Source organism: Epinephelus moara, chromosome 24 (genome assembly GCF_006386435.1).
Source record: "Epinephelus moara isolate mb chromosome 24, YSFRI_EMoa_1.0, whole genome shotgun sequence".
Lineage (NCBI taxonomy): Eukaryota > Metazoa > Chordata > Actinopteri > Perciformes > Serranidae > Epinephelus > Epinephelus moara.
In genome coordinates this window covers 8,233,144-8,247,325 of record NC_065529.1, presented here as the reverse complement: position 1 = coordinate 8,247,325, position 14,182 = coordinate 8,233,144, and the positions used below count along the sequence as shown (strand labels likewise).

General features: G+C 41.2%; 1 protein-coding gene across 1 annotated transcript in view; it reads right to left on the bottom strand.

Annotated features, from left to right (window-relative positions):
* ptprga (protein tyrosine phosphatase receptor type Ga) overlaps positions 1-14,182 on the bottom strand; it is a 613,968-nt gene that overhangs the window by 62,130 nt on the left and 537,656 nt on the right. The window contains exon 13 of the mRNA XM_050039320.1: positions 6,817-6,970. Within this exon, the coding sequence (XP_049895277.1) occupies positions 6,817-6,970 (154 nt within the window). The remainder of the gene's footprint in view (positions 1-6,816; positions 6,971-14,182) is intronic.

Sequence of the window (14,182 nt, the reverse complement as noted above, 5' to 3'; positions counted from 1 at the left end):
TAGAACCAAACGACAGCCGTTGCTGTTTCGGAGCAGAAGGACCAGCGTTCTAAAAGTAACGGAAGTAACTGATGTCTTGTTTGAAAATGTACTTAAGTATTTGATTACTCAAACAGCAAACTAACACGTTAGGTTACTCGTTACTGCAAAAAGTAATCAAAGTACTCTAACGCGTTACTTTGTAACGCGTTATACCCAACTCTGATGCCAGTACATCGGACTGTTACTTGAAAATTATATCTCCAACCTGAAAGTTTGTGTCAAACTAGGAAAGAATATGTAAACAGCCTTGCTTCTTGATAAAGGTTATCCTGTGTTCATTTCTTTGTTCATATGACCACTGGTTAAAAGAAACCAATAGTGACTGTCAGTAGGAGACACAATGCAAACAGCAGTCTGCAGTGTCAAAGCCCCTTTTACACAGAGATTGCGCTAAAGGATGGCAAGGAAGTCCCTTCTTTATGCTGCCTTCACATTTTTACACAGAACCAAACAACGGCGCCATCATGACAAGGCCCCTAGAAAGAGATCTTTTTATCCCATTCAATTTAGCAGAGCACTAAACCAGAAGTAGCCAGCCTGGCCGGCAGAAGTCTCTAGTGTGCCTGCTCTATAGGCCCAGTGACGTGGAAGCAGCACCAATCATCTGGGTAAGTTCATACCGCAGAAATAGAGCTTTTTTGGCTTCATCCACCACTGAGCAACTGTCATTGAAATAAATGGGGTCACACTGCCAATGCTGTATCCAAGTCTCTTAATACATCCATGGGTGTGACATGTATGACATACAGTATAACAGATGCGTCAGCAGCACTTTCTAAACAATAACGACAAAAGGTGACAATCATTTAACGTCTCTGTTAAATGGCAGCTTCTCTTGTCCTTTGCTAAGAGGGTAAGCAGCTCCCTGACCTCATTGTTTTTCCAATTTGCGGATATTTTCGGCCACAGTTCTTCTTCTTTGAGTTAGCTTCTATCAGCTACATTTTTAATCTCATATGGTGGGTCAGACGCATAACACGTCATCAAAACATCACACCCATATATAGCTTATGATACCATCCTGCCAGCTGTCCTGTTTATACATCATTTTTGCGCTGTTACTACCTTTGATGCTGGCTTAAAGGTGAGACAAATCTGTCCCCCCATGCCTTGATTGTACCTTTTTATACAGAATGGTGAAGCAGCAAAAAATTCCCGCCTTGACCAGGCAGTCTAAAAAGGGTAAAAGTCAGACACTTTGTACACTCTACCTTTGGTTGTGCATCATTATAATAATGTCATGCTACTTCTGCCTTTGCTTCTCCAATGCTTATTTGCACAGCTACAGTCAAAATCAGAATCAGAAATATTTTATTGATCCCTAATGGGAAATTGTGATGTACTAGAAGCTGTATATTAGAGAAATACACAGCTGTTGTTTTTCTGGTGAGGCCAGTCTAATATAGCACGCTGAGTTTTTAGCATAATCAAGGATGCCTCTAATGGTTTTGGTGCATGTCAGACATCAGATGTCATGTTGCAGCATCTCCATCTGGAGCTGATGGAAGCCTCAGGATTTCATGTCAAAAAAGTTGCATGGGATGTTGTGACGCCAGGAGCTGGATTATAATTGGCTTTTTTGTTTGAAATGATCCCCTAAAAAACAGCACCACTGCTCTGTTAACAAATGAAAACATTAAGTCTATGCTCAGGTATATAATGTCATGATCTTTCATTACAACATGGCAGTTGACTACTGTCTTTGTACTTGCCATGACTGAGTGACTCACAGGCAGAGTGGTGACAAAATTAACTTAATGTATCAGATGTTGCTAAATGTGTAATTCCTCACTGGTTTCATTGCCAGAAGATATCAATCAATCCTGAGAACCATATCTGGACTCGCTTTGTCTCTGCCTGAAATGGAAGTTATTTCTGAAAAGATAAATTTAGTTAATTCTTGGGTGTGATTTGAATACTTAAAAAGCTTATTAACTGTGCTAAATATTATCTTGAAAACTTGTTTTCTCCCCATAATAGGCCACCCTGGAGGTTTCAGGTAATACTCTTTGTATTTTTTATCATTTCATTGAGTTTTAATTAACACAACAAAAGATTTGGCATCCCTCGACACCATCACTCAGAGGACAAATTCACACTAAACGACTCCCAGTGACTCTCTCTGTAATGAAGCTGTGCATTAATTGTATACAGTGCCGAACAAATGAAGAATGGAATTAATCAGTGTATTTTAAGGGATGAGGCCCCAGCTGATGCATAGCTCTTAACATCCCCAGGTTACATGTTGCTAACTCAGAGTTTGGCGATATACCCTGATATCCCCACTGAGATAGTTTTAAACTATTAGCACTAAGCTCATGCTTCAAAAACAAAGAAAAAAAAAAAAGAAATTGCAAAACATGAGGGTATACTTTGTGCACTATTTCTCGATAAATGTTTTACGCCCTACTAACCCATTTTACTGCTAAACAATGTTGAAATCTACAGACCTTTAATATAGATTTTAGTGGACATGCCAGAAAACAAAATGTTCAATTTGGGAAATTAACATAATTTTTTAGTTTAATGCACCTTTTGTAAGGCGCAATTGATAAAAAACAAACAAACAAAAAAACAACAACCAACCAACCAACCAACAAACAAACAGAAAAAAACACAACTAAAATTCCCACCTCACAATTGACCCTTCGCTAAGCCCTGCCCCCCTTAGTTACTGTTGCCACGTCCGTCAAGCTTTCGCTCCTAGCATAAGAAATATGGAGTTTTCAGCGATATCAGTGAGAGATATTCCAAAGGAAATAACATCAAATTTCTGGAAAAACTGTTCGGAGATATCAGAGAGAAGCCGACGGAAAGGTCTTCAATATTCATGTGAGAGCTACATTCACAATATCATCTGCTGGCGGAGTATAAATCACGAGAACATTAAAATAGAAGGAAAAGTTCACCAGGTGCAATGCAAGCGTCAGGCACCCCACGTCTTGACACTTCACGTTAAGGACAAAGAATGTTCTTGTACAGCAGGGTAAGTCAATATATGGTTTAAATTTAAGTGAATGTTGAGTTATGTTCCCTCCTTGGGGCAGACAAAGGGAGAGCAGCTAACACACAAAGCTAGCGTTAGCTAACGTTAGTTAGCATCTCAACTTGGAACAAACATAGGTGTTTTTATTGATCTTTGCTGGATTCAGCTGTTCGTGTGGTCTTCCACACTGTTTTAGCCATATCTTCCTTGGGTCTTGGGCTTGGGGAAGGGGAAAAATTCAACACCACCTTCGACACTTTTTGGGTATCAGGTGTCGGACTTGAAGGTAACGTTACCGTATGCACGCCGCTTTGACATATTAGCTTCTGCTGAAAGCTTGACAGACCTCTCGGTTGCTATACACGGTTGCTAACGTAGGATTGGACAGTGACTGATTAAGGGAGAGGCTTAGCGAAGGGTCAATTGTATGCCTCTGCCAACCAGTCAGGTTGCAGTTTACATCCATGTCTGTCCAGAGTCATATACTGAAGACTTAGATGGAATTAAAAGATACTGAATCATGTCCAAAAACATTATGATGTTACAGTGAAGTTGACTTTTGATGTTTTGGATATAAAATGTCATCACTTTATAATTTTATCCTATTGCCACTTTTATTATGATTGGAATTCTTTAAAGTTGAGTTCAAGTGGCCACTTGTGCCAAATTTGAAGGACCCCCTTAAAGTGCAACTTGCAGGTTAAATTCTTTTAAAAATATATACATAACCTTGTCTGAAAATTACCATATGAGAAGTTAATTCAGAATTTATTATGGTTTACGCGACATAAGGGCACAAATTCAGAGGAAAAAGTGGCTCTTTTTAGCTCCTCTTCTAAAAACGCTTTTTTTTCAACATCGCCTGATACTACGTCACGAGAGGGACTCTGCGTCCTTGACCCTGCCTCTGTCCAATGCGCAGTAGTAGGTGGTAGTGAGTCTGAGCGGTAGTAAACTTGTGTGTTAGTATTTTTTCGGTTGTTAACAGTGCATTTCACCATTTGTGATTATGCCGAATTATTGTGTTTGTGCGGGTTGCACAAACTGGAGTCTGTCAGGACAGAAAAAGGAGTGGAGGTAGTTTATGTGCCTAGGTGCGTTTTGTGCAGGTGAAGAGGCGTGATTTCACGGCTTCATCTGTGACCAAAAACACGGTCGTGTGCAGCGCTCATTTTAGACAGGAGGAATATGTTCCTGGCGGAGCCCGCCCGCCCTCGCACATACCCCCGAGGCTCGCGGCCCTGCACATACCCCTGTGCGGGGCCCCGAGCCTCAGGGGTATGTGCGAGGGCAGGCGGGCTCAGCGGAGAGGGAGGCCTCCGTGTTTGAGACGGGAGCGGGCGGCGTGAGGGTTGATGGGCAGTGTGAGGCATGTTATGTCTGGTATGGGGGTCAGATTCTCCACCAGAGCCCAGAAGGCATCCACCTCCCTGCAGCACATACTCTCCACAGTTGAGGACATGGGCTGGCAGTTCCCACACAAACACCTATCATACAAAAAATTATCAGGAAATCTTCCTCTCTCTCTCTCTCTCTCTCTCTCTCTCTCTCTCTCTCTCTCTCCCCTGCGGACGTCAATACACCGTAATGCGGAGTTATAACACGCATAGCAAGATACGTCTGATACAAGCTGATATTTGCGCATTAGTTTCTGTTATGGGTAAGTAGTATTAGATATCTAATACTGGCAGAACTATTGGTAGCTTTGTTATAACCTAATACGTGATGGCAAACTTAATGTTGTGATGTGAACACAGCGTTAGACATTGTTAGCTATCGTTAGCTGACGCTGGTTGCTCACCAAGACACCTGCCCAGTTCTCCACTGGTTCTCCTCACACCACAGCTCTATTTCTGTGCCTGGTCTCTTGGACGCCTAGCAGGCTCATAATTATAAGCATGTGGGCCGTCATATGCATATGAATGTACATTTTCAACCTCTTCAGTCTCAAAACTAGTACTGGGATCCATGTTTATTAATGTTACACTCAATCGAACTCGGCCGGACTCCCTTATGCTACGTCACTTCCGGTTCGTGGGTTTTTAGATGCCGAAGCAAAATTCTCTCACAAAAACGACCCAAAAGTCACTGTAGTGTGTATATGTTTTTGTTTTTTGTTTTAATCGAGTTTCTACATCATTTTCCTACACATTTATTCACCATGGTCTCCAACCTGCAAGTTGGGCTTTAAGGCATTCCTTGAATACACATTTATGATAATGGGATAGACGGGCGAACGGACAGGTAGACATAATGTCTCCAGCCACAGCTGTCGCCTGCGTGGAGGCATATAAACATTTTTCCGAATGCCAAGTAATATGACAGAAGAAGTTGAAACATACCTATGGTAGTTTAAGTTTAATAGGTAGGCTATCTACTTCTGTCAGTAGAGTAACATTTGAACAATTTGCTATTTTAGCAGCACTGTTACTGTAGCATCTATTATTTTGTTATCATTTATCAGATGTTGTAGCTGTTCTGTTGACTGAGAACACAAACAGAAAAATATGTGAACAACACCAAGTCTATTGTGAATTCAGTTGCATTACAAAACAGTGTCACTGATGCCAGCAAGCAGGAGGGGACAGAGCAGAGGTTTAACAAGCAGTCTCTCTCCCTTGTTTTTCTCCTTCTCTTTCTCTCTCACTAGCTCCAAATGCTAGTTTTGCTGTGTGGACGCAAGGTCAGAAACAAATTAAATGCTGGGTGTTCATATTAAACATGGCCAAAGATTCAAACAATGAGGTAAATGTATGCAGAAGCAATTTCTGTGAGCAAAAACTTCAGGCAGACTGTTCTAAATACTCAATTTACAATGTTTTTTCCTACTTTCGAGACAAGCTGACCTCAGCTCACAACAGATTTCTTTATATGGCCATCTACTCCAGGCACACTACAGAAAGTCTTTACATTAGCCTACATAGCTTACATTGCTACATGTAGCTACATGCTAACAGTAGGGAAACATGTAATCTTGGTTGCCAGTGTTGTTAGTTTCTCCCAGATTTCTGATCATATTCCTGCTAGAACATGTCCAGATGTGTAGATTTTGGTTTAGAAGCTTTTCTTGCCAATTTTTTTTACAGTAGAAAGTAAGGCTATACTGTATTACAGTCATTCCCCTGGCTGCAATGAAAATGCGGAGCCGCAGAGAGTGCAGATTTTTCGAGAGTGGAGCTTAAATAAAGTTGTTTTTTTTTTAACACATAATCACATAAACATGTTCTACTAGAAATCCAAAATACAAGTATGAACCTGAAAATAAGCATAACTGGTCTCCTTTCAGTGAATTGCCAACAAATACAGAAATTTACAGAATATACATTCACACATGAATTTCATGCTTCGGGGACGTGAACTGCTTTGGCAAAAATATACCAGGCACTTAAAGATAGTGGAATGGGGAACATTGCTAGGCATGACATGCTCTGTGTAAACACACATACCAGCTATAATGGCAATGGAAACTGTGACAGAGCTGGAACACGATGCAACCCAGTCCTGTGAACATCAAGCATTTACCTCTCTATATGATAAAAGCATTACAATGAAACTGTGGTGCTTGTGAGCAGTCAAACCCTCGCTCACTGTACTGCTGGTGTCCATGTTTTTCCTTTCTCAGTATCTTTAATGTACCAAGCTTGGCAATGATGAGTTTTCTCCTTACCATCCTCAACCATAAATGGATGCATCATCAGATTTGCATCCCTCCAGTTATCTATCCACCTTCCAACCTCAAGACCAACAACTCAAAAGTGGTTGAAAAGTGACTGTGTTGTTGTACCCACCTCCAGTAGACGAGCACAGCCAGCAGGAGAACGAGGCAGAGGAAAGTCAGAGCTGAAACCACCACCAAAGGTACCAGCCACTCCACACGGCCCAGCCCCGCCCCAGACCCAGGCCTTGCCTGGTGGGTCAGGTTGGTCACAGCACTGGGACGGTCTGGAAGAAAAAGATGGAGAAACTAGTGAGGAAAAGGAATGTCCACAGGGGGAGAGGCAGGAGGAAGATGTGACTGAGAAGAAAGTGGAAGAGATGGACACTTAGAGGAGGGTGAAATAGTAAAATTGAGTAGGAGGATCAATTCCTAAAATGTTATCTGCTTCTACTTTTAATATGTGGAAATCAGGACTAGATTGAAATGAAATTAATAAAGTAGAAGCAAGAAAGGAAAAGAGGGAAGAAAGCAGCAGGAATGATAGAGTTACTGTAAATAATAGCAACTGGGTCTTGGCCACTGCACGTGCTCCATTGTTATTTCAATTATTTGTATTGGCATGACAATGGATGTATAAAAAGAGGAAGGGGGCCAACTGAGACTGCGTATTTATGAGACTCAGAATTTTGGGCTACACCACTTTTTTTGGGGAGTTTTTCCTTATCCGCTGTGAGGGTCCAAAGGACAGAGGGATGTCGTATGCTGTAAAGCCCTGTGAGGCAAATTGTGATTTGTGATATTGGGCTTTATAAATAAAACTGATTGACTGATTGATTGATTGATTGATTGATTGACCACTTTAGGAGTAAGTTCATTTTCACATGTTGGTTGTAGAAATATGTCAAGCTAAAAGTTAGTTCTGTAAATTGACTGTACAGCTGTGCCGATGTCATTAAGCTTGTTGACATTTTAGTGGCCATTTTTCTGTCACTGTTTTTCATGGATGTAGCTAGCTAGCTATGTAGGAAGAGTACATCCTGGCGGGGTGTCGGTAGAGTAGTGGATAGTGCCGGTGCCCCATGTACAGAGGCACTGCCTTGCTGCAGCGGTTGCAGGTTCAAGTCCGGCCTGCGACTCTTTGCTGCATGTCTGTCCCCGCTGTCTCTCTGTCTCCCCATTTCACACACTGTCCTATCCATTAAAGGCAAAAAGCCCACAAAGAATCTTAAAAAAGAGTACATCCTGGCTACAAGGCATTGATTGGTCCATTGTTTCACAAACCAGCAGATATAGCTGACCTATGTTAATCCAGCCCTAACAGAAATACATGAAATGGACAAAAAAGTGTTAACAACACATTACATGGTGTTAGGCACAAAATGTGTTAAAGTCACATGTTGACAACATGGAAACAATGCCCATGAAAAGTCAATCAGGATCCTTTGTCATGACTGACCCATGATTTAACACTTTAAACTCTGCAATAGAAATGATCCTCCAGTGCACATATTGGTATATTTGCTTATTGTGGTGTCATTTCCTGGAGTATCTTCAAATGTTTCATATCCCTAATATCTGTACAACCTAAGCTAAAAGGTTATGTAAGTCAATAGACCATAATAATTGATACAAGTATTGAAATAGTGTCACAAAAAAATACTAAATTTGACCTTTTTTGTTTAGATTTTACAAAATAAAACAGAAAACATTGATCCATAAGATAGTATAATGTAGTAACATAAAGAAAATGTATCTTAGTACTCCATAAGTTGTTTAAACTATGTACATTATTTAGTTTTTGAGATGTGCTCATTTTTATGAGCAGAGTGCAGAGGTGTTGTGATAGATTTATCGTTCATTCCTCTGGCATCACTGCGCATGTACCGTAGAGCAATGACATCATTGTGATCATATAGTGTGATGACACAGAAGACAGAAGCCTTAGCTTTCTGCTGCAAAAAATGCCATTGCGGGGAAATTCCAGCGTAATTACTGCGTTTATTCTGCATGGAAGGTAGGGTAATGATGTGATGATGGGGAGACAGAAGCCTTTGCTTTGTGCTGCAAAAAGAATGAATGGTCAAGATATTATGGTTTTTACTTAAGATCTATTTAAACAGAATCATGCAAACAATGATCTCCTGCAGCCGCCAGGCATGAGGTCTGTCTTTAAAGGGTTAACATATTAAGAGCGAGAAAGTCTGCATGGGGTTGTTGGAAGGGGTGGTGGATGGGTCAAACCAACATGGACTTTCAACCAGGAGATTGCTGTTGGTGTCTTGTGTGAAACCAAACGTAATGTAATTATCACAACACAAGTACTTGATGTAGATATGTAATGTAAACAACAAAAAGTACACAAGTTTATGTCACTTATGTCTCATGCATAGTGATTTTAAACAAAACCAAGAGTTTTTCCTTCACTTAGCCAAATATGTTTTTGTTCTGGAAACAACAAAACTGCGACCATTCGTAATACACTTTGGATTGACACTTCACATGTAATTTTAACACATTTCGTGTCCACATCCACATAATTCATTGTTATAAGGTCTCGTGCAATTCATCCATTTCTGTGAGACTGTGCTGGTGATCCACTAAGCAAACCATGGAATCAGGCTGTTCACATGTTCACTCTGTAAAACTGACAAAATGAAACTACTCAAAAATGTCCGTATGCATACTTAATTCACTTGCTGTTGCTGCATAATACTGTCCAACAATACAATTCACGAAGGAAATAAGGGGCTAACTGACAGCTAACAGCTGAGGAAACAACAAAAAAAAATTGTGGATAGTGACGAGACAGCCCCCAAAAAAGTATGAAATCTGTGGAAAAACATGTTGCTTTCTCCATATAAGAGTTCCAAAGTTTGATTGGCATCTTTTGAAACATATCTTGTTTAATTTCCTGTTTATATTGCAATGCAGTACATAAGTTCTGCTATACTTTATTAGAATTTGCATATTGTGTGAAATTGGGATGCAGCTTATTTGCTAAGCTAGGCTAAACACATCCTGGACTTTGTATCTCTGTATGGGACACAGAAATTAAATGGATCAATATCTCATGCTGGGTAAGACAGCAAACAACAGGCATATCTACCAAAACATGTTGTTGTTCCTTTAACTTCATTTAACTGAAAAAACTGGAGGGGCTGCAGCAAATACAAACCATCAAATACAACAAGATGAATACAGGTCACAACAGACTGACATGCCAGTTCCCAGCTGACATCCTCCCTGCCCTCAGCCCTGCACACTCTCTGCACACTCTTTGAGGAGGCGCAGCCAGATAACTGCATCAAAACAACACACAGCTCTGGAACATTTTGAGTCATTTGTAAAATCCAATTTCCTTTTAGGTCCCTTAATCTACACCACAACCATCACCACCACCTACCCACTTCAGCGGCTGCAGCCGTGACGTTGCTGGAGCTGATGCCGGCCCCCATGGCCTTCAATCTGCAGCTTTGCCTGGAGCCGAACGCTACATCAGGCTGGGCCCCTGCACTGCACCACAGCTGGCTCGCATCGGCACCCACTCTGCATCTCCTTCCTTACATACACACACACGCACGGACATGCACAGTGCACACAGAGAAACCCAGAGATGCTGCCTGCCTCTGTTCCCTTCTCTTTTCCTTCTGCTTTTCTCTTACGATTACGGCGGTCTGCCAAAAATAAATAAATAAATAAATAAACCCTCGCCAGCAGCACGCAAACACACACACACACACACACACACACACACACACACACACACACACGGCAGTCACTAATGTGCAGCGAGATACATACTGTACGGCCACTAACACAGCCAACACACACCATACACACACATGTAACTATAAATGAAGCAGAGGCTTTTTTTCCCCTCCCCTGCAGCTGAGTCTAGCCTACAAGCCTCATCTCCTCTCGCCATGTCTGAAAGTAGGCCAGCACTCAGATCAGAGCGAGAAGAGAGGGAGAGGCAGAGAGAGGATGAGGGGGCGCTGGAGGAGTGAGAGGAAGGGAGGGGGGCAGTGGGCAGAGAAAAAGAGGAGAAGGACTAAAAGAAGAGATGGAGAGAGAGAGTAAAGAAAACAAAATGAAAAGTATGGAGAAAGTATAGCAAAGTTTGCTCAGCAGAGAAAGGGGAGGATGAAGGAGCAGGAGGGAAAGGAGGACAGATAGAGCAATAGTGATAGAATGAGAGTGAGGAAATCTGGGCATGAAAAGAAAATAAGTTTGGCTTCATTTGCAGATTTTTTTTTACTGTATGACTGTAACTTTAACATCCCAGTTCCACAGGCTGCTGAATCAGGGTCTCTACAGCGTGGTACCCAGTGCAGGTCTTCTCTCTATACTTTTCAATATCACACCACTTCTACAATGTTATTAAAGCAAACTGAAGATTATGAACAAGCTCACAGTTTAACAGAGGTACGAAAAGTATTTACTGAAGTAAAAGTACAGTGGTATAATTAGCAAGATGCATTTAAGAATCCAAAGTAAAACACTGAATGGCCCCTTTTGTGACTGTTATGTTTTCTATATATATTAAATTATCAAAATATGATGTATTCATGTAATCAGCATTTTAAAAGTTCTTTATGCGACATTCAGAGCATTTATAAAGCAGCAAATCACTATTTGCTATGTAAGGATATAGAGGAGTAATGGCATCCTGAGCAGACAATGAAGTCACACTCCCTCTGTGTGTTGTAATGTGAGCTTCTCTGTGGTTTGTTGTGGTAAGCTGGTCCGGCTGCGAGTGCATGTGTGTGTCCCACTGGCAAGCTCATCGCTGCCGCTTTACACTGTGCTCATACGGCAGTTACCGCTGATACTGGGACAACGTCATTGCAGAAGTGTAGCGCCCACCCTCCAGTTTCCCCCTGGCTAACACCATTAGCTGTGTCAGCACTGTCGCTGACAACTCATACAATCTGAATTTTGCATAGAGCCCTTGTTATACTTTTTTTTCCTGGTCTAAGTAGAGCTTATTTTGACTACTTTGTGGGGCTAGTCTGGTCTTGTGTTCCATTTATAAACTGATGATATTATTTTGTATCTAATCCTCAATCTGCAAATAAACTTCTAAGTCCAATCTGATGAATGCAGTGGAATGAGTTACAAGCACCAGAAAACTACTTAATGTCTTGTAACTGTATGGCCCCATTTCCACCAAGCAGTCCAGTATGGTTCAGTTCAGTTTGGTACGCATTTTTTCCATGTCCACTGTGAACAGTTGTGGATGGTACAAATCGAACCTTTCCTAACGGTCCCCATTTTTGGTCACCCCTCTACTGGGGTACCTAGCACTCTAATCCGGTACTTAAAGGGAAATTTCAGTTTATTTCAACCTGTCTCCTATCGTCCTAAATTTGTTTCAAGTCACTAGTGACATAGAAATAATAGTTAGCATGTTAGCCGTTAGCCTAGATACAGCCGTAGCATCAGACCTGGCCGCCCTTATTTATTTGAGCCAGAATACACTGACAAAGAGCTTCTTGAAATTGAAGAGGAGGAGAGAGAGGCACAACAAGTAGAGGACGACAGAGGAGGAATGGCTGCTGGAAGGCTTTAGCTCTGGAGATTGGTGGTGTAACGTTACCTGTGAATGCTGTGCCCCAATGCCCACAGAAGAGGAATACCTCTGTTGCAAGGAATGGGACCGGTTGCAGCCTTAGCTAAATGGTAAACAACAAACATGGCACCACACCGGTAAGGTAAGACAACACGTTTACATGTCGTTTTCTATATGTTCTCTGACATTTATCCTAACGATATGAGGCAGTCTTTGTGGAAAAAAAGCTTGTTTAGTGGACTAACTTTGCACTTGAAGTATGCACGTTCAATTAAGTTTTAACAGGTCTGACGCTACGGCTGTATCTAGGCTAACGGCTAACATGCTAACTATTATTTCTATGTCACTAGTGACTTGAAACAAATTTAGGACGATAGGAGACGGGTTGAAATAAACCGAAATTTCCCTTTAAAGGTGGAGTTGTGAACACTGCAGTCCGTTGATTGGTCAACAGCAAATGGTCACTCTTGCTCAGTGCTGAGTTGTGGCTGATTTTAAAGCTTATGTAACCACTGTTTATACTGTGGCAAGTCTTACATACATTAGTAAGCTATAACTATAAAATGAAAGGATGTTTTGCTACCTCTAGCAGTAGCTGTGGCCTGTGAAAAAAATTAATTCACAGGTCCAACTGCTGGCGACTTTTAAGATGGAACATTTAAATGTAATGCATATCAACTCATGCAACTCATGCAACTCATGCAACGTGAATCTATCAGCACACCTTAAATTTCAATATGACAACTTTAACTAATGTGTGGATCTTCAAATATTTAAAAATAAATATTAATTTCAACTGGATTATGTGAACTGCATATATTCTAACCCTCACTTGGAGAAAAAAAAAAACCTTGTGGAGTGACATTGCTGTGGGCTACAGCAACACCAAACACCTGCGCTTGCCTGAAAAGGACTAAATGCACAAACCCGCTAGTTGAGACTCTCACTCCATTTTGTCCTGAAAATGTTGTCGTGCAACCCTGTTTTGTGGACAGTAAACAAGGTGCAGACCTCCATCTGTGACATCAATGACGAGGAAATACGGCGAGCGCTGGAGGGAACAATGAGTGGTAACAACCCCGCCCACATCTAAGAGTACTGTTTGCGGTGTAGGTAGCATAGCTAAAGGGTACTTTTGGTTCCAAAGATACCATATCAAAAGTGTTTAGTTTAAATGGGGCTTATGTGCTACACCCTGCTAGCTTTAACCTAACCTGCCTTACTTAGCATAGTTTTCAGTGTGCAGTTAAATTATACAGTCATTAAATTAACACAACATGGACTGGGCTATATACTGTAAAATTCACACAGTGGGTACAGTGTGTTGAAAAAAAAAAATATTTATTTTCATGGGCTATATGTAGTTATTATCACACTCAGATAGACTTCCACAGAATACATGTCAAAAATGGAGCCAGACACGTTTGTTAGGAGATTAGTTAATGCTTCTCTACCTTAAAAACTGGGATTTGTAGTTGTTTGTAGCTCACAGGCTGAAGATTGATGCTTTCTGAAGTACTGAAAGCATGCACTCATCATAAAAACACCTCCCACAACAGAGGTTCTGAGCAGAAATGTATATAGTTACCACTTTTATAAAGTTGTGCAACAACTTTTAAGCTTTTACCCTTGAGTCCCTCCAGCTCAAACTGAATAAAATTTGTTAAATGTGCTTTGACAAAGAGATTGAGAAAGCCATTTCCGGGGAATATCAGAAGATTGCTTTTGTTCATAATAATGTCTGGTCTTGCGCTTAGACTGTGTTTCAAAGCACTTGAAATTGAATTGATGTCCCATGGTGTTTGCTTGGCTAATGCAGTGCCCTGCTGAAAGTCTTGGCTGGTGGGGAGGAGGAGGGGGAGCAGGGAGAGGAAAAGCATTAGGTCTGCTCTCAGCTCCTGCTGCAACTCTGTTAACACTTTAC